This window comes from Odontesthes bonariensis, chromosome 18 (genome assembly GCF_027942865.1).
Source record: "Odontesthes bonariensis isolate fOdoBon6 chromosome 18, fOdoBon6.hap1, whole genome shotgun sequence".
NCBI lineage: Eukaryota > Metazoa > Chordata > Actinopteri > Atheriniformes > Atherinopsidae > Odontesthes > Odontesthes bonariensis.
Window position 1 is genome coordinate 15,078,623 of NC_134523.1, and position 21,877 is coordinate 15,100,499.

At 43.9% G+C, this 21,877-nt stretch overlaps 1 protein-coding gene across 5 annotated transcripts in view; it reads right to left on the reverse strand.

Moving 5' to 3' along the window:
- The window catches only part of trps1 (trichorhinophalangeal syndrome I), a 115,696-nt gene that overhangs the window by 36,379 nt on the left and 57,440 nt on the right, over window positions 1-21,877 (reverse strand). For all 5 annotated transcript variants that reach the window (XM_075449083.1, XM_075449079.1, XM_075449081.1 and 2 more), the window contains exons 7-9: window positions 21,412-21,622; window positions 21,020-21,260; window positions 14,742-15,501 (exon numbers count right to left, since the gene is read on the reverse strand). In XM_075449083.1, the coding sequence (XP_075305198.1) occupies window positions 14,742-15,501; window positions 21,020-21,260; window positions 21,412-21,622 (1,212 nt within the window). The remainder of the gene's footprint in view (window positions 1-14,741; window positions 15,502-21,019; window positions 21,261-21,411; window positions 21,623-21,877) is intronic.

Sequence of the window (21,877 nt, forward strand, 5' to 3'; positions counted from 1 at the left end):
AGATGCTTTGGAGCCATTTGGAGCTACTGCTGACATCGTACTTTAGGACACGTCTGCATCAGCTTTCCGTGGATGGATTTCTCCATCATTTATGCAGTGTGGATGCTAAAACAATGAAATGTTTTCTGAATCAGTAGAATTCAGCTGATATCAAATACATACGAGGTTAATCTGAAACTCTGTGATGCCATCTCTTCATTACTATGAATTTTTTATGTGACTTTTCAAAATATCCCATTAGAACAGGCTTCACGTTGTGCATTTTAGAGTCCATTTTAAAGGAAAACTCCGGGGCATTTGAAGCGCAATCCCATTGCTAGAGGTTGTCAAATACTGATAGTAGGACACAGACAGGTGCAAATCGGCGCTCCCTGTGTGGAGATAGTGCTGTTTGCGCAGCCTGTCATGCGAGGCTAATACGTGGTGGCTAGGGGCAAGTGCTAACCCTTCCACGTAAAACAACAACTTGCACACTGCAGAAACGTCACACCACTTTATAAACCATCCAACAATAAAGTCACAAGCCTTACCATCAAAACCATATGCATGGTTCTTACATTACTGGCATGGGGACGTTACAAAACAACTTTATAAACAGCATGTAACTCACCGGTTATTTGTACGCTCGCGCATGTGAAAGCCCAAAAGAGTCGATGGACGATAATCCCATATACAAAACAATTAATCTTCTCTAGAAAAACTGCGTTCAAGTATTTAAAACATTACAATAATATTACTGGGCATGTATTGTTGTAATGTTTTAAATACTTGAACGCAGTTTTTCTAGAGATTAATTGTTTTTTATATGGGAGTATCGTCCATCGACTCTTTTGGGCTTTCACATGAGCGAGCGTACAAATAACCGGTGAGTTACATGCTGTTTATAAAGTTGTTTTGTAACGTCCCCATGCCAGTAATGTAAGAACCATGCATATGGTTTTGATGGTAAGGCTTGTGACTTTATTGTTGGATGGTTTATAAAGTGGTGTGACGTTTCTGCAGTGTGCAAGTTGTTGTTTTACATGGAAGGGTTAGCACTTGCCCCTAGCCACTACGTATTAGCCTCGCATGACAGGCTACGCAAACAGCGCTATCTCCACACAGGGAGCGCCGATTTGCACCTGTCTGTGTCCTACTATCAGTATTTCATGGAAATGTGCCTTGTGCAAACTTTTTTTTTTTATTCAGGGACATTTCAAAAGTTTGATTCATATTTATGTGGAGAGAGAGAAAAAAAAAAAGCAATGAACCAACTGGCTGCAACCGCGACTGGCTTTCAGTTTCAAAAGGGTAAAACCAAAATAGAGAAATAATACTGATTAATTCTTTTTTTGGCAGAGAAGATGGGCATGCTGTGAGCATCATGAGCAGGAGAAATATGTGCCTATCATACATGGTACATTTAATCCAACTCTGTTGCATCTCCTAACAGTCTCTCAACACTCATTCTAACTCGACATACAGTGAAGACAAGCGACCCACAGAATTAATGGCAAATAAGTAGCAGGTAATGACGCATTGTAGATGGCACATTTACACAGCAAAAATGTGCAGACAGGTTACTCGATTCATGCTGCAGCGCATCCTGTAACCACCAACACGCGACTCTGGGTCTTCACGACAACTTTTGCTCTCAGGCATCTGCGGCTCTCACATGGTCGAAATTCTGTTTTCTTTTGTTTCTTCGACCAGTGAGACATAATGATTCTAAATGTTTTCTTTCTTTTTTCTTTCTGGTAAGAACATAAACATGAAAAAAGGCTGCTGAGGCCTATTGTGACCGAGAGCATCGATTCGACTTGCAAATGAGCGCACCACCAGAACAACTTGAAGTATTGCATCGTGTAAGGTCAGCAGAGGGAAAACTCCTCCGCAAGATTTCAACATTATGCCTCACAACAATATTCAGTTTTGGAAGCTCTGGGGGCAAATGAGATTTACTGCTTACTCTTGCTCACTGCAGAAACACTGGTTTTGAACATCGGCCAAGTCTGGGTATATGCGCGTGTGTGCGCACACTTTCAGACCTTATTAGGTTGTACTTGTGGTGATGCTTAACCCCACTCAGAGTTTGGCAGCTGCTCCCCCTTCTCTCTCTGCAGGCCTTTATTTCTCTCGCGGTGTCGCCTCTCTCCTCCTCAGATCCTTGCTGTCTCGCAGCTCTTTCTCTTCACCTCGCTTCGACTCTCGTCTCCATTGGTCTGCTCTTTCCTTCCTCTTGTCTGCCGCTCACTCGGTGGTCCTCCAAGTAATGTAACACTTGTTTCCTGGTTAATCTACAAATAATGAGCTTTCAGTAATGATGATCTCTCACATATGTTTGCAAGGTGTGTGACAGCGTACATGACGGAGTGCCGTGTTTGAATGTTTGATACGTGCATAGATATGTGAACCGTTTCCGCTGTGCACGTCATACATATCAGGAATTAACAGTTGGGCATGAACGTCTTTGACTGGATTGAAAAAAAAAAAAATCTGAGCATTATTTCAATCGATTATAACTTGAACACTGCAGTACTGCCAAAAAGAAATCCAGGTTAAGAAGAGTTTGTGCTTTTCTTAAATGTATCATTTGTCTCCGGCTCAGATTTTCTTTTCGATGTTTAATTCCAGGACGAACCAGATCGGGGGGATGTGCCCTATAAATCACCACCTGAGTGGGAGAAACTGGCTCGCTTACTGCCTACCTCTTCTGAGGCATTGCAACAGCTCATGACGTGCATTATAACGCACACTCTACTAACCACTGACAAACTACTTTGCCAACACGGCTTTTTTTAAATAAAACACAAAAGTTAAATCTGACAGTATGTAATTCTTCAACTTTTTTGACTTTGTTCCAGCAAAGACGTCGGCAGCCGTGGAGGATTTATGCAGTTTTTAAGGCATTAATAGATCTGGTGCCCAAACCTACGCAATAAGATCCAGAGATAAACCAGATTGATCTTTTGAGAGCAAAGCGACTTAAAGAGACAATATATATTTTTCATCAAGTCTCCTGGCAGCACCAAAACTCGGATGACTGCAGTTCTGAGCGAGGGAGAGTTGTTCCTAATCAGAGAGCAGTGTTAGATCAAAGGAATAACATGGATCCACTTTCAGAGAGGAATTTTTTTTTCTCCTCCAAAGTGGTATTGATTATCTCAGTGACCAGAAAGATATGAATTAACGCTGGGCTGGAAGTGGATCCTATCGGACTTGGCTTAGATATTGGAAAAAATATTCAGTTACAGTTAGAGACGTGGATCGTGGCCCCAACATTCCTGGCTAAAAAGAAGATAACAGCGTTGTAATTGTGTTGATCTTGTGCGGACAGACGTATGAGGCCAGTTCCTTTGCTTCCTCCTAATGGGTAACATGAACACTGAGTGAAAGCTGCAGTCAGATGCTGTGCGAGTGAGACTGGGTGTACTTTTTGTGATCTTATTGAAGAAGAATCATAAAGAGGACTTTGAACAACAACAACAAAAAAAAAAAAATGCACACAAACAGACTCAAGCACTATGGTTATTAAGAGTGACACACACAAACTGAGACAAACACACAAACAAGGGCACACATGCACGCAACCCATTGTGTGGCTGCACCTGGTCTATTAAGGAAGAGGATAGATGGGACTCGGGGACCTGACGGTGTGAATGTTTGTGTCAGCACGTGTGGGTGTGGGTGCGTGGACGCATGTGTGGGGGCGTCCGCACAACAATGACGCACCTTCACGTAACAGCTCGCACAATTCACACAAATTATTAATGCAGAGATTACACAATTGTCAACCTGACGTGCAGCAGCACATCCGGCGTAAAGTCTCACATTCTTCTGTGTCTCAGTTCGTTTCCCAGCTTCTGTCTCTCTCCCTCACCGTCTGTGTGTGCAGCATTATTTGTCACAGCTCCCCCACAAACACAAAGAGACCGAGAATCTCAGGAAACCATCACAAAGGTATTCCGGCATTTGACATTAATGTTAAGTAATGTCTATGGGGGACTGAAACGGGGATAATCCAAAAAATATGTATGTGCAATACAAATTTGAGTTTCTTCTCTGTGCCGGAAGCGAGGACGGGGGGGCACCATGGCAGACAAAGACTGCAAGATGTTTTTTTTTTTTATCATTTCAGCACTTAACAGTAGAGCAATGATCTGAAAAGCTGTCAAATCCAGCAACAAAAACTTATAGATTAACGTGACGATGATCATTTTTTTCTGTGCAACTGTGCGAATAAAGAGGGAGGCGATAGGTCGGTGAGAGACGCAGCCGATGTGCTGCATGCAGCTCCACAACAGAATGACATAGTTCATTTTTACATGGTCAAAAGTTATAAAACAACGTTGGATTTGATATCCTCTTTAACATCATTAAGCTGTGTTAAGCAGGGCTAAGTGTTATATCTCATGCTGCGCAGCTAGTTGGGTTAGAGCAGCCTGTCTCTTTCCAGGATGCTCACTAAAAGCCTACCTTGGCTCAAAGATTTCAAACAGGCTGCAAAATCCAAAAATTAAGTGGATGGATGGTAGCGGATCAGTAAGAAGGATGAAGTGAAGGAACTTGTCTGTCTATCCGTTTAGCCTTCGTGTTGTCTGCTGAAGTTCATCGCTCCTCTGGGAAGCATCAGCGAGAGTCTGCTGTGCTAAGCTTTCTCCTCAGTTCTTTACAGCAGCACAACTTCAAACTTCTTGGAATGTTTTATTTCACACGCACAATAAGTCTGTTTCTGACTCTACAGCAGGCCATCTTTGAAATCAGGTTTACGCTAACCAGCCTTCACCTGTACAGTACATCTGAACTCTTAAGTCTGTCTGGAGACAAATAAGTATATATAAAAATATGCATACATATAAAATTGTGCAGCACAACTTGAGCCCAATGCACTTAGCTTGGGCTCAATTCACTGAGCAACACAGGACAGTAACACGATACGAGTCGATATAAATACTCTGGGAGCAAGTCTCGAACAGTTGAAGCTGTGCAAAGTTGTGTTGAGTCCTGTCGCGCTGCAAAGCCAGACAGACACAGAGAGAGAAGGAGAACAAAAGAGAAATGCTCTTAAGGGAAATTGAGTGTACAAGATGCATCATGCCAGTGGAGCAGAATTCATAAACACACTCGCACAGAGCAACACATACTCGAACACACTTGTAAGGAATCCATAATGAGTGGAGACCCCACAGGGGACACAAGGGGGGAGACAGGCAGAGAGAGGGGGAGGAGCTCAGCGAGGGACAGACAGAGGAAGAGGGAAAGAGATGCATCCTTCTTCAGCTTTTGCCCCTTGTCAAGCGTGCACGGCACTGTGAGTGTGTGCGTATCCATTACAAGTTAGAGGTTGAATGTATGTTTCCACTGAGAGGAGTGAGGAGAAAATCTCTGCTCTACATTCCACACACACACACACACACACATACACACACACACACTGTGATGGCGCTGTCTGCCACACGTGCTCATGCCCAGGGCAATCTTGCTACTTTGCCAAGAAGGCCTTCGGCCGCCAAGGTTGCCATGGCACTGCCTCCACACAAACACACGCACACAGATACACACTCCTTCCCCTCTCTTTCTCTCTCCCGCTCACGCACACCAAAGCAGGGTGTGACTGGATGTCCTTAACTGAAGTGGATTAAAGTGTCAAGATGACTGGTAGATCCTGTGTGTGTGCGTGCATATAATGTATATTTTCAAGTGTGTGTGAATCTGAATATGGGAGCCGCACCTTTAGATTCCTTTACCATCTGCTTTTCGCGCACTGAATGAGGTGTGCTGCTGTCTTGAAGATTCCCATCGTCTAAATTTTAAAAATAGTCTGAATATTGTAAGAACAGTATCTGCCCATATGCTGTGTGGCGTGTGATGTTATAGATAGAAATATAGCAGAAAAGGTCCATTTCCCATAGCGTCTGCAGCACATGTAGAGTTCAGATCACAGCTGAGTGAGGAGTTGAGCAGAGTCAAGTGGTGCGATGACAGTATGTGAAATGCATGGCGTCAAGAGTCAATAAACACTCGCCTTATTATTTTCCTTTCTAAATATAACTCTAATTACAGTATGTATACATGAAACGCTAAAGAAGTGTGTGAATCAGTTGGGCTGTAGATATGATGCTGTCTCATGCCAATCCCTGCATGTGGCTTCTCTCCTGAGAAGGAGAACAAGAAATCCCATTTAAACAACTTTTTCTGGGGTTGTCCTTGAGTGTACACCTCATACCTAAACTCATTGTCGTGTTCTTCGAGCGCTGTCAGAGGCTGCTACTCCAGCACACACCAATCAGTCCCAATCCTCCCCACAACTTCAAAATGCCATTTAAAGTTATTTGTCAATCTCTTCCAAGTCATTTTGCTGTAAACAGTACCGCTCAAAACTATTTACGACAGTTCTCTCCAGCTTTTCTCATTTGTCAGATTACATCGGTTACGATTACCATGACAAAAGGCCTGATTGTGTGAAAAAGGTCTCCGATTAAAAGGAGCGATGTGAAAAGAAAAGGCAACCCCAAGGGAGCAAGGAGACAGCGGAGAGGGGAAAGCAGTCAGGGTTTTCAAATTAACTATTGGTCAGGGGTCAGATGGACATTTAATCCAACCAATCAGCTTCCTAATTACACAAGCGCTGCCAGATTGGCGTATCTTATGCATTTGTGTGTGTATGTGTGTGGAGCTGGCTAGTGTTGCGTGTAGAGGTCTTGTTGTAGCAAAACGAACATCTGGCCTCAATATTAGTTCCATGTGTGAACACGCAGGCTTTGGTGCGCATGCATGCGCGCGTGCGCGGCACACACACTCACTAAAGTGGTTGCTTCTGCCTTACACAGAGACGCAGAGAGAAACGGCAACAAAGAGAAACACAAGGACTGAGGGAATGGATGTGCAAGTCATGGCAGGAAAAAAACGCCAAAATATAAAAAGAACACATACATATGCACAAATGCATACTCATACATCCACTAGTGTGTGTGTGTGTGTTTGTGTAAGCTGATTGTAACAGTAATTGATGTAAACGTCTAAATTACCGCTAGGAGCTAAAATAACCACCGTGTTTTACCGTTGCCATGTCGACATGATGAAAAACACCTGGTTGTTTCGCTGGTGGGGAGGGTGGAACATGTGTGTCATGGGCGCCCAACTGAACCAATGAAAATGCTGAGTGACTAAGCGACATGTGTCCGAGCAAATGAAATACTGTAATGAGAAGAAATCCGAGTCGATGGTATGTTGGGTCCACGCCAAAGTCATTACACGTCATTACATGATATTTTGAGACGTAAACGACTCAGGAAATAAAAGAAAGTCGGTTCTGTTTGTGCTGCAAATCATTTTAGATCAACATTCTTGGATGATCACAGCAAAGCTGTACAAAAACGACCAATTTTCCTCCTTCTTTGCCAAACAGGTGCGGGTTGTCATGAATGAAGAGAATTCACAGGGTGCCAGTAAAGTTTATACAATTACAAGAACAACTTTCTTTGATACGTCAGTGGTCCTAAAAGAGAAGCGCTTCGTCTCAACGCCTGCCTTCTGCAGAAAGATCTGCAACGTAGCAGTGAACCAGAAGGACGTTGAGGACCCATTTATGTGCGTCGGTTTGCATAGCTCCAAGCTGTCAAAGAGTGAAGAATTATGGGAGAGTTTTGCCTGAACTGGGGATGGAACAACCACAGCAGAAACGACATCGGCAGCAGGTAAATTTGCATCAGCAAACCTCTGGGTTGCAACTATGCGGACGGAAAGTGCCATCGTGCTGGGATCTTAAGAAGCCAGAGTCTTCAGTGGGCGAGACACAAAAGGGAGAAAAAGCCTGAACTTTCTGACAGAGGGGACTAATCAGGACCGTACCCTGGTTCCTCAGAGTAGCCCAAAGAAAACCAACGCTTTCAAAGACAATTTACTGCACTTTTCTATGAATTGAGCCTTTCCACTTTCAGAAGTGGGCACTGCAAAAAAAAAAAAAATCTTGATTCCCACGTACGACCAAACAATCAAATCTTTTTTTTCTCGCATGAATTGACATCAGGCGATTCAAAGCACACTTGAATGGGGGAATATAATCATAACTGAACATGAGCCAAGCAAATAAGCACTTGATTTGCCTGAGCCAATAATGCCAAACTGTCACCTTCCCTGTCTGCAGCTGTGTGCGAGCGTGGCATGTCTGGAGCACCGAGAATGAGCCCAAATGTGGTTAAAATGGTGTAATTTGTTTTTCGAGCCAAATGTAATGTTCCTAGCAGACAATCAGACTGCTGTGGACTGTCACACAGCGTAAAGCCGCACGCTGTCATGACACACATTCCCCCAGAAAGCAGATACACACATAACTCACACGCAGACACACACACCCTTCCTCACACGTGACGACCAGTGGTTCCACAGACCCTAAAAACACACACACGGGTCAAAATGACAGCAAACAGCTTGTCCGATTTTGTTTCTGTTACATTAAACACAGTTTTATACCCAAAGCACACACACGCAGAAACACGCCCACACACACACTTTTTCCTTTTTTCCAGCATGGCTGTGTTTATTTGAGTCTGTGTCCTGATGGGAAATGTGACTGCTACACAAACAAACTGAACACCCTGGAACAGACAACTCTGTCTGAGAGAGGGTGAACGTGTGTGCGCGGAAGACGGACAGATTGTGTGAAGATCGGTGTTGTGTACTCCTTTTCCTGAGATATGCACACGCAAACTAAAAGGTTCCAACGGAAAGAAAAAAAGAGAAAAGAATAAAGCAGACCTTTTTTCACCCCCATCCATAAGAGACACTACGAAGGCTGTTGAAAGTCTCCAGCGGAGCATCCTCATTTCTGAGGGCAATTTTTCAAGGATGTCTCCAGAAAACGTGCCTTTGAGCTCGGATGGATCTCAGCTGTACCGAGTTTTGATGTTTACCAGTCGGAGGGCTGGTCAATAGCAATAGCAATAGGTAGAACTGAGCTAGTTGCTGGCGTATGCACTTCACAGCCACGACAATGGCTGCTTGTCACACCAAAGAGAATCAGCTCACAGCAGAGAACATCTTACACGTAAATACAGCGCTGGTCAAAGCGCAGCAGATGTTTATGGTGATTTCTTCTGTGGATGTCGAAGCTATAAAGTCAGCGAAAGCTGGTAGACGTGTAGTGTTAACAGGCCACATATAAAGAAGCAAATATATCTCAGGGACCGACACTGGCTGACAAAAGTCAGAATGCAAATACTATGTTTTATGTATTATGTTCCAGCATTGCCATTCTGTTTAAAAACACTGACGCATGATTACCGCCCTCCTCTGCCTCCTGCATGTTCTTTTGTACTGCCGTCTTGTTCTTACTTACAGGGAGTAGTTACATACCTACAGGCATATCTCGTCAAGTACACAAGAGTTTTCCTTCATGATTCATACTCGAAAACACAAACTCCAACTTGACTTGATGTACAAAGTTGAAGAATGTCTGTCCTCTTCCACTGAAAACCTAAGATACTTCGCCGTCCTAACGCCGTCCTAACGCCGTCCTAACGCCGTCCTAACGATCGACTTCCTTAAACACTGGGAAAATAAACAGACATCACATGTCACTGATTTATTAAGCCCCACTGTTTAAGCTTTCAAACTACCTAACGTCTTTCTTTTTTTTTTTTTTTACTTTTAATGTCTATTAACAAAACTATACAAAGCATGAATCACTTAACCTGATATATTACATCTGTATTGACAGATGTTGGCAGAATGGGTTGGTGTTAAGCACCTTACAAAGCCAATAAAATCAAAAAGTTGAAGCTTTATATCCCATCCGAGATTTTACAGCTTTAGTGTCCAAGTTTCTTTTGTTTTGATCGTTGCGACTGTCCTTTTTTAACACTTTATTGAGTGGCTTCTGTCCATTTGTGTACTTGTTAATGCTTCCCATTCTCAAGCTCCTCTTAAAAAAAGAGCTTCCAACCGCTTCGATTGCCTAATCGAATAAAGTATAAAAATCATAAAATATATCTTTTACAATCGGAGCCTATTAAACAGGTTTTTCTTTCTTTTTTTTCCCCCCAACACTTAAAACAAAGTACTTTATTGAGACAGGAGTGTGTGTGTCGTCGTCGTCCCCCCCCCACACACACACACAGACTCAAACATAAGCTCTGTAATTTCCTGCAGCGGATATAAAGTAATGTCAAATTATCAGCACAACAAATAAGTTCAATTCGTGCTCTAATTTCCTTACAAAACACACACACACACTCGGGCAGAATGCAAATGCAGAATTGTTGCACCTAATTAAATACATAAGCAGTGGAGAGCGTGCACACACTGAAACACAAATACACACGACATGCATAAATTCAAATATGGGTGGAGGAAAGAAGGGAAATCGAACGCAAAGTAATGAGAACTTCATGGAAATAGAGCTGTGTGTGTGCGCGTGTCTGAGAGTGTGTGTGCTGCGTGTGTCCTTTAAACATAATTAGCTCTGTCAGGCAGAAATGTAAACGAGAGAAACTTTAATGAAACTCTTCTCTGATCTGCTGAAAGCACACATTCCCTTTTACCTCTTCCTGGTCGTCTCTTCTCCGCTTCCTTCGTCGACTTGTGTGGAATCGAAATCCACACGTGGGGCTTTTAAAACCCCCAAAAAGTCCACGTTTCAGAACTGCTTTAAGGACACACGAGATGAACACAATTATAATGTGTTTGCGAGATGAAATCCACAAATTCCTCCTCGCCCTGCTTATATCCATTTACCCAAACTTGCTGTCCTGGAGGTGGAACTCCCTTTGAAGACACAATGTGGAATTTATCAAATGGACAACATTTTTGGGCATATCTACATGCATTCACATGTGTTTGGCTCAGAGGCGAACCTTTCTCAGCCCCATTCAATTTGAGAAACCACCGTTATTCAAAGTCTGTCTCTTTCCATTTATAAATTTAACCGTCAATCGTGCTTTTACTTTCATTTCATGTCTAAACCCCATATGATTTCTATGCTTGTCCCATGAAGTCAATCAAAAAATAAAATAACGGGGTGGTCCGTGGCGTAGTGGGTTGAGCAGGCGCCCCATGTACAAGAGGCTACAGTCCTCGCTCCAGCTGGCCCCAGTTTAAGTCCTGCATCGGTCGGCCCTTTGCTGCATGTCGTTCCCCCTCTCTCTGCCCCCTGTTTCCTGTCTCTCTTAACACCTCTTAATGTCCTATCCATTAAAGGCATAAAATAAACTGGGAAATAAAGCCGGTATGTGTTCTTTTTATGTGTAACGGGTGAGTTGTCCTTTGTGGGAGGAAAAAAAAAGGATAAGCAAAAGACAAAGAATGAAACAGGAAGGGGAGAGACAGATCGATGCGGAGAACAGACAACACGAGTGAGGATGAGAGAAACGCGTCCAGAGCGCCACAGACACATAGAGACACGCAGACATACGCCCAGGTGGAGACTAAAATGTGCTTTTGTCTCTGTTAAATCTTTTACTTCCTCTGTGCTAACTGCATCCTCCCGTCACACGTCATTTACAAAGAGACTGTTTCTATTTCAGTCAGTCCCAGCCCTGAAAGGCCTCATCAAAATCAAATCGAATGTTTGTTAGTAAACAGTATGCGTGTGCACTTGTGCACTAAGCTGTTTAAGATGATGCTTTGCATTAGTGCCTCTCCCCGGCCCTGCCCAGTGATGAGTCAACCCCAGCCTGTGTGTTTGTTTGTATGTGATAGCGCACGCCATGGAAACTGAAAAAGAAAAAATACCTTGTTGTGAAAAAAGGGTGAAAGATATCTCACCTATTTAAGTACCAGGCACTTCAGCATATTCATGTGCAGCAATTCATCAAAAGTATTGACCTCTTAAGACATAAGCACTCAGATGTGGGATAAATTGGGTAGAAACAAAAAAAGAAAACAGCTGCTGTATACAGCATGAACCCTTGTGGTCATGTAATGCATGAGCTTCCACCTCAACTGATCTGCCATTAGTAACTCATGGCAAGTACAATAATTGTTTTGTGCCTGCGGCAGACCCTGTTTTATCATTAGAAAGTTATTATCGGTGTTTGATAACTCGGACACAGCAATCTTTGTGCCTGGCCCTGCCGCATTTCTGATACTCACGGACTGAGAAGAAATAAAAACTGTGCTATTATGCTACCAGGTACCACCGTCCGCTTTCTGCACATATTCTTCCTCGCACACTACTTACGACGACTTCTCCCACCACCATCAGCATCCGACGATGCCGAAGACAAGAAGCCAGGGGCCGCAGGGGCCGCAGGGGCCCATAAGCCGCTCACACGGACACTTCTGAATGTATTAAAAAACAATCAGCGTGGTGTGAAACCCCCGTAGACCCCGTGGATACCAGCGTGATGTCACAAAGCACCGTCTCCAACATGATGTTTTCCAATACCAGTAGCTGTACTATATCCAAGAAAAATGCTAATTTCGTAAGCAGACACACAACCAGTTTGATCATTTAAGACAATTAAGTTGAACACTAGAAAGAAAGAAAAAATCTGGCACGATCATTTATAATTTAGTGAAAAGCAAACACTATTCTGTCCACAATGTCCATAACTTGGCTCACAGAGCGCACTGGAAACCTACGGAAAATAATTTCCAACAGCTGCCACGCCGTCCAAGTTTGCCACAACCGCGATCGCCCGTAAAGTGGACAGCCCTCTCTGTTCATGTGGCATGCACATATTGTGGAGTTTCGGGAACTGCACAGTTGCCGAGGCGCAGAGGCTTTCATTGATGACGCACGGGGAGGCGAGGCCAACAGATCAATCTCTTCGGAGAAGAAAACTCCTTGACAGGTGCTGAATGCACACTTAATAAGACACTTATTTGGGGTAAATGATCCTATGGATGATATGTAATTAAGTCAAAAAAGTGTAGGCAATTAGCTATGCCCTTTAAATGGATTCGTAAATGGCGCCTATTTCCACAAACGATGAGCGGTTCATGCACTGCCGGAGGACATCACAGAGAGAACGTGTGCTGAGAGATCACAGAGATTTACTGGCTCGAGAAGATGGCCGGCTCATGAGCCAGTTCAGAATATCAAGAGCTATTCTCTTGGAACAGTCTGGAGCAAACAACCTCTCGTTGTGTACTTTCAGCTCCGGCTTTCCTGTGCCTTCCGCCAGTGGCAGCCACACTCTGTTGATACGCAATCATTCTCTTCTTTACATCCACTCTCTTTGACTTCTTTGTTGCTGTTCAAATTCAACAACTTTTTGTTTCTCTGAGCCGACTACATTAACTTGCCAGAGTGACTCTGCAACTCCATCATTTTTTGTTTGTTTCTCTCCACTGCAGCAGCCATGGTAGACTGAACAATAGGACACAAGAGGAGCGTATTAATCTATTCTTTTCAGATTCTTTTATGGGAGGAACCGAGGTGGGATTTCTGCCTCGTGTATCTGCACTTCATTTCGCATTCACTTTAGATTCATAAAAAAAGTATGGTGCATAGAACCAGGCAGGCACACATTTTACACATCTGGACATTTCTTGCTGTGCACCAGTTTTAAACACGAGGCCCATTGCCCTCACATCAGGCTGACATTTCTCAGGCAGAAGGTCATGCATCAACAGTGGTTGTTGGATAAATTCTCATCAGCACCAAAGCCTAGTGATGTCTCCAATACTAATTCAAGTATCTTTACGGTGAGTAAAACAGGAATGGCTGCATAAACAGCAGCTTCCACCTCTACTTGACCATTTTGTTGGATCTATACACACAGAGATGTATACGCATAACTTCCAACTTTTTTGTCTTTAAAATAAAGGGTGAACACTTTTTAAAACACGCTTATCTTTACCTTCCTCTATGCATCCTTATTGCAATCCTACTTTTTATTTCATCAGTCTCCCACTGTCAGCTATAATACAGCCCCACCCAAAGAAATGAGAAACCCTCTTACTGCCCCAACCCTGTCCAGTCAGCCAAGTTACTGCCAACACCATAACTTGCACAAAGACGCCATAGACTCAACTCACATATTGATATGTGTATCCACACCCGAGCAACGCCGCTCTCACGCTCAGTATTGCCACTTACATAGACCCATGTCAGTCCCCTGAACCAACACACACACACACACACACACACACACACACACACACACACACACACACACAAGGGCACAGTTCAGTCTATTCTGATCGAATGTGATCATAGCAAATAAGCTCTGTGGCACCGGAGAACCACAGCCTTTTCCTGCCAGTCCATGACATCACTGTGAGGTGAAAAGCACTATGGTCAACAAAGTAGGGTGAGAGAACTGAGTGACAAGTGGTCACCATGGGAACTGTCAGTTTACCTCCTTGTTGCCAGAACAACATGCAAGTTTCTCAGTGTTGCGAGTTAATATCGGATATGAAAAAAAGAAAGACAGACAAATGCAGCTGTGGGAAGGGGAAATTATGACATGGAACCATACTCACACACACATGCACGAGGAGACACTTGAACACGCTTCGCCAGCAAGGGTGCATTTGCATAAACCCTCTAAATATCATAAAGGAATAACTGATTTATTGTAGCAGCTCACTGCATGAGAGGTAATCCTCTCGTCTAATTCAAAGGAAAGATGATTTGAAGATGAAAGCGTTTTAATAGAGCCACTCAACTAATGCTCTCAGCAGGTTGTATCTGGATGTAGAAACAGGGCACAAAAGGCTTCATTCAGAGAAAAGGAGACAGTTGTGGCTACAAGAGAAAAAGAGATCAATATGAAATGAAGGAAAATAGAAGTGCGTGCACACGCTCTTCTTACCCGCAACAGGGATTGGGACTCCTCTTTCGTGGCTCCTCCTTTCCCATCCTGTGCTCCTCCTCCGCCTCCACTCCCACCTCCTCCTCCGCCTGTGTACTGCTGAGGGGGGATCTGGCTCTGCTTCTCCCCTCCTCCTCCACCTGTAGCAGTTCCTCCTTGCCTCCCTCCTCCATACAGCTTGGTATCTCCCAAAAACGACTTGGTGTCCCCCAGGTAAACCATGCTAGGTGAGGCCACGCCTCTTTTCTGCTGTGAGGCATCATGATTGGCTGAAACAAAAGACAGTGAGAGGGGGGAGGGGAAAAGAGAGGGACTCCCACTTCTTGCTCCTCTTTCAGGTCCCATTCGCTCCTTGGGCACCCAGAGTAAACCGTGGGCCTGCTCGCCCCCTCTTTCACCGGGTCCTCTCGTCTCCCCAAGAACCCAGCCCTTCCCCAGTTCTCTTTCTTTCTCCTCACGTCCCTCACTTTTTACCAACCCGCCTGCCTCCTCCCTGCCCCCTTCTGCCAATCGTCCCTCAGGCGGCGCGAGGGAGTAGAGAAGGCGTATATCCCCCTTGCTCTCTTCCTTAATGGCTAAGGTGGAAGGGGCTGAGCAGCCATTGGCCGAGAGCGTCAGCGAAGGTGTCAGTGAAGTGGGCAACGAGCCTAATGAGGGAGAGGAGTCGTGACAGTGGGCGGAGTTGAAATGGTCGAGGAGGGCTGACGAATCAGGAGCCGTGAAGTCACAGTGTCGACAACGGCAGCATGCATGGACACGCCTGCAAAGAGGAGAAAATTCAATTATTTTTTAATCAGGAAAGATGGATTCTACTCGCAGTGCAACGCTAAACACGCAAACATAAATAATCTCATCATGTTGCGACATCATGTTGGTGACTTTTTGGAAAATACATCCCATCGCTGGGAGCCATCTCAGCTGCCAATGAGTCACCCTGAAGTCATAACAGAAACACTGATGTGACCGAAAGCAGCACTCAAGGCATAACTACGTTTAATTTCCACTTTAAGGCATTACTTAGCTCGTCTTTACACGTGTTCATTTAAAACGTAAAAGGCACTCGTTTCCTTAGCTTGACAGTGAAATCCCCCCCCCCCACCCCCACCACCACCACCCCGTAACTGACTGAGTCAAAAGTGCAATACTCAGCTTGATTTCCTGTGACCACTCAGGTATACAGTTTCACAGAGCTCGTGGCCAAACACTGACTCAGTGTTCGGCTACTTCACAGTGAATTACTTCAAAAAGGTGAGGAACATAAATGAATCTGAATGACAAGCACTGAATCACCCATCAACAAACCACCTTCATTTCCTGTTGGCAAGGCCCTTGAACGACCATATATCCAGGACACGACATGAGAGCTTTTTCCTGGCCCGGAAAAACAGTTGTGGTGCTTCTTGTGCGGGCCAACAAGCAAAATCAATAAACCATCTACAACATAAACTTGGACTGGTGTTTACAGTGGCCTTTGGTGGGCAGCTAATTTACATTTCCATTATAAGAGCAACACTAACAAGCAGCTGCAACATACATGACGCCGGCATTTCATTGAATAATAAAACTGCCCGTTAATACCCTTGTTGGGATTATCACAGTATTTATATTCATTGTAAAAAGGAGATTTGAAGTGGTTTTTTACAAATGTTTTGCAAGGAAATGAAATAATGCTTAATTTATCCCAGAGGGGAAATGATGCAACTTGCAAGCATGCTAGCATGGGAATAAATCATGTTCCCTTGTCAAGACAGTCATTTTGGCTGATGTTGTCATGTTGATTTGCTCACTGAGAGAACCGTCATCCAACAGCAACAAACTGCACGTATTGTACACATGTGGCTTTTTTTTTTGTCACCAGTGGCTTCTTATGGCGGTTTCTAAAAGCAGCAAAAAAAAAAAAAAAAAGAATACACCCAGAAATGTGGTACATAAGGCAAAGGATATACAGATTTCTTTTTCTTTCTTATATGCTTTGAGAGGCCTAAAAATCCAAAGCAATTTGTAAAAAAAAAACATGCAAGTGAAGAAGTCTACCTTAAATCTAGCTGACTAAAATTGTCTCCAGATGTAGAACAAAGACAAAGAGGCTTCTGTCTGTCATCAGCAGACACACACCACGCATGCACGCCAGTGACTCATTCCCTCACTTCCTTGCTCCGTCACCGTTCTTCTACCCACACATTTATGATAAATGAACTTTATATCATTCCTTCTGCACATGAAGTGTTTCAACCCAACTTTCCCCCGAACACTGTCAACAGCAGCATCTTTTTCACTGCTCCCCCCACCCCAAGGAGAAGGATACTATATTGAGGTTTGAAGCAGTAAATAATTAACTTTAAAGAAAAAAAAAAAAAAAGACATCAAAGCAGTTTGAAACGCTCGGGGTGTTTTTTGCGCTAACCTTCAAAAAGATGCTGTTGCTCTCACCTGTTCGTTTTTTCTTTTTCCATTTGTTCAATTCTTTTTCTTTCTTTTTTTCCGAAGGGAATTGCAAATAAACATCTAAACAGTGAGAGGTAATCCTTTGAAAAACAATGCAAAGCAAGGATTTTTAAAAGAGATGCACCATCCAGGTTAATTTATTCCCACCTCCAGTTAAATTCTACATTGCGTTACATGAAGTCGGGAAACTGTGGCCCGGCGCGTAAGAATGCATCATCGTCTCTGTCGAGGCCTCTTTTTGCATGATAAATAAAGCCCATCACGGCTTGACATTTGGTTTGTGTCCTATATGTTGAAGTCTTTTATATATTTTGACAGGACGAACACGCCTGACTGAGACGAGCACAGGACCTGCACATCCCTCACATCTGCATAGCAACGCCACACATCCAGCAGCGACCCCGTCTCCTTCCACTCAGCCTTTCTACAGAAAAAGTGTGTCAGTGTGTTTGGGGTCACGGCCGTTACATCCTAAGGGTCACTGCACATCTGCATGGAACGAGTCCACGCACGCACACACACATTCAAACTCACCAAGTGGTATAATTGAAACCAGATCGGGGCATTTCTTCATACACCTGAAAGTCTAAGAGATGGGTGTGTCCATGTTTGCACAGGTGTACACGCAGAATAACACATTGTTATTCCTATCAAAGAGCTTTAACATTATGCAGTGACACCGATGCTCACTCTGAGTCAGCACAAACTACCCGAGAGATGAGTTGGTGAGTAAGAGTGTGAAGGTGTTAAAAGCATTTCTACACATTAGATTAGATTAGATTCCTTCAGCTCGTGACTTTTTTTTCTCCATTCCACCACGGTCCTTTACTCTGAACATCACGTAATTAAATTCTATATTTTTTTCCTTAAAACTTTGGAATCCTTTTAAGCTCTGGCCGATTTTACTGGTAGTGTGAAAGATTCTGGCTTTATTTCACTTTCATTTGATTTCATCTCCGAGATTCAGAGCTTAGATTTTGTTAAGAACGTGAGTGGACTGTTAAATCCCCTCCTAACTCTGCTTTGTCACCCCCTCTCTCTCTTCTCTCCACTGGTTCCCTCTCTTTATCTTAGTTTCTTTTCATTCTTCATTTCTAACCCTCCTTGACTCCATCCCAACCCTTACTCTCTGTTCCACCATTATCGACTCCATGTTTTCACCCTCAAATGATGCCTTTAAAATATTTTACTCATTTGTGGCAGAGATCCTTCAAGGAGGACGTTGTCAGTCTGTTGTGTGGGCAGGACAGAAAACTTCTGTGTGAAAGTTTGGAAATGAGCACACATCAAGAAGCATTTCAGATCTGCCGTCCAGATCAGAATTCAAATCCTGTAAAAATATGTCACACAACTACCTCAAGCTCTGTATCTGTAGCTGTGTATCTCTCTCTGGATCCATGACGTATTCAGCCCCAGCTTTCTCACACCACTCCTCTGACTTTCCCACCCTAATTCACTCGAGCTTTCTCTATCATTTGCTGGCTCTGTCATTGAAACGCCAGAGAACGTGTGTGTGTGTGTGTGTGTGTTTCCCTGTCTGTCTGTGTCGACAACAAATTGGCTCTGGAGCCTTGACTGGCCTGTTCTGACTTATAGAGATATGTGAAAGCAGGCTTGTGACTTTTTAAGCAGGTAACCGCACACACATACTGTACACGATCGTTTCCATTTGTAAGCTCACCTGATTTTACTCTCACACACGCATAAAGAATAAAGACAAATGAATTAGGAAAATCTCAGCGTTGTGTAAACGTGTGATTGTTTATCGACAGATGTCTTTAATACATCTAGCAACTGAAAGACTGGCTGTTTAAATCGTTTGTCATAATGTCGCTGATGCTAAATTTAGAGATCAGATGAATTTTCCTTGCTAATTCAAAGCGAAAGGGACCTGTTTCTGACCTTCGAGCGGAAGACAGATCAAACACCACACTGGGGTCACCGTTACTTTCAAACCGCCACAAACACGCATTACGAGTGCACGACTATCAGTCAGGTGTGAATGCACCCAAGATGCATTGAGGCTGCGGCTACACGAAAACGTTTTTCACTGTAAACGATACTTTTTCTTATCGTTTCGCTGTCGCGGCCACACGGAGCCGGCGTTCCCACTACCCCAAAACGATAGTTTTTGAGAACGGGTTCCAGAGTGGGAAAGTTTGAAAACGGCCTCGTTTCGTTTCCATTGTTACAGCTAAAACGTTTTTGCGTCAGTCACACGTTGACGCTGTGAGCCAATTTTAACACTTCTCTATTGTCTCACAGCGTGGCGTGACACAGTGGCGTGTGTACTGCATCGTTTCATCGTTTTCGTCTGGACCAGCAGCGTGTTTCCGTGTGGTCGCAAGAATTTTCGTACCCGTTTTCAAAAAAAACCTTGTTTCGTTTTCGTGTAGCCGTAGCCTGAGCTTGCATCACTCAGACCTCACCAGGAAGTCACTTTTCAGCAGTGTGTGAACGCAAATGTATCCTGAGCAACAATGACTTAGCAATGAGTTCTGCACCATGTTTGATACCCTGGACTGCTGGCCAGCTGTGTCAGTTTATCAGTGCATCATACAGCACTTTAAGGGGAATGACCGTGTATCCTATGTGTTTAATCAGGACTTCATTAGTTTGGCTCCAGGCATGATTTGCAGGCAATGGCTTGTCTCCAGTAGCCAGGACTGGACCGGTGAATTTGGTCTTTGCAAATGGTAATAATGCAGACATTTATTTGCATATGAAGCGAGGAGTGGATGAGCCAGACGCGTGTGGAGTTAATGGTAAATGGTGCCTTTCAACCTTATCTAGGTTCTGTGAAGTGCTTTGAGATGTGTCTCTCAATCACCCACAAACACACACACTCACTAATGCAGCATTTCTTATTCTGTACATAGGCACTCTGAACATGCAGCACTTTAACTTTACAATCACACACATATGAGCCCATCAAGGCCTATGCAGGGTTCAGCGAAGAACACGTCAGCACACAGAAGGGCCGGGGCTTCAACCATCAATCCAACTGGAGGACCACCGCCAGCGAATGCATTCGAATGCGAGGTGTGGAAAAAACGTACTTACAACTATTCACTTGTGACCCAATCGAGCGTGAATAGAGTTTTACTCCATGACACCGGAGAGTAGCAAGAATGACAAACTGAGATGGGTGAAGTTGCAGAGAGTGAAAAGATCTGGACAAAATACAGAAAACCAGTGAAGCTCATTGCTGTTTTGGAGATTTCAACTACATCCAAAGTGCATTTCAAAAGGGCCTCGTATTCCGCTTCTCCCAGCATATACCGTAGAGAAAAGCTTTATGCGAGACCAACGCATATCAGCATGTGGCCCACAGAAAATTACAGGCCAAGAAGTCCATGTGTTGATTTCACAGCACACAGTGTGGAAGTATTGCTACTGCAGCTATTTGATTATTTTAGAAAAAGCCCATCGCAGACAAATAAGTTATTAAGGCTTTGTGGCCTCCTGCCATGAATGGCTAAGTGACATCTACAAGTGTTCAAAGTGTCAACATTTCCTGAGTGATTGGAAGTAAAACAAAAGAAGATAATTACAGGGCATCGAAGAACTAGAAATACTTGATTATCCTCCAGACTTTAAAATGGGATATTTTTAAGCAGCTTCTTTTTATTCATGAACACTTAGTCACCGACTCCAACTGAAATGTTGGATGAGACTCAAATCCATGCAATTGACTTTGAACGCATGGCACAAAACTACTGGTATCAGACACAGTGAATGACTAAATGAGCCACTCCGATACTAATCTTCCAGCTAGACTCGCTGCATAATGTAAAAAAAAAAAATCTGTTTATTCTCAAACTCCCACTGACCTGTAGTGTCTAAAAATCTCTTCTTCCACTTCTGTGATGAAGTGACACTTCGTACACGAGTACTCCCTCTCCCCTGCGCCACCCCTCCCTCCATCCTTCTCCCCCCCAGCTTCCTCCTCGGCCTTGACGTGTGGGGGAGCCCCCTTAAGGTTGATCAGGGTGTGGCAGCTTTCATAATGTTGCAGCAACACGTCGATGTCGGTGGTGGCAAACGCACACTGGTCGCACAGGTGGGTGACACCTAGGGAAGTGAAAACAAAGCAGAAGCGGGAGGAAGAGAGATGTTTCAAAGGCGGGTAAAGTAGGTGGTTGACGGCTAAATGCGCATGTTTGAAAGAAATTAACGCCATGTGTTCTCAATTTGCTGCGCAGTGACCTCCGCCTTCAAATACCTTGTGTGACAACAGGATGTGCAGGGTTAGAGGGGTGAAAGGTGGGACCAGAAATCACACCGGGGTCACCTCTCGGGTTAGGAAGGGTCACACTGGGTGAGGTGGGGCCAGCAGGTTTTGAACTGATGGCATCCTGCTGTTTGGTGGACTGAGGAAACTTTGAACAGCATTTAGAGCAGGTGGACTTCCGACAAGCAAAAGGGTGGGAGACCTATTGAGACAAATGACACAGCGTTTAGTCAAACAGCGGTTTGGATGCTCGCATGCTTCATTTAGTAGTGGAAATAAAGCGTCTATATGATAAAGTGGAAGTCAGCAACACTAGATTAAACGTGCATTATGAACAAAAGTCTAAATTGTTTAACATCCTTTCTGCATTTTTAGCAGCTGCAACGGCACTGTTTGGCAGCTGGCATAAAGGAGGGCAGAGAGCGTGTGTGGGTAGATTGGGGGAAGCAAGGGAATT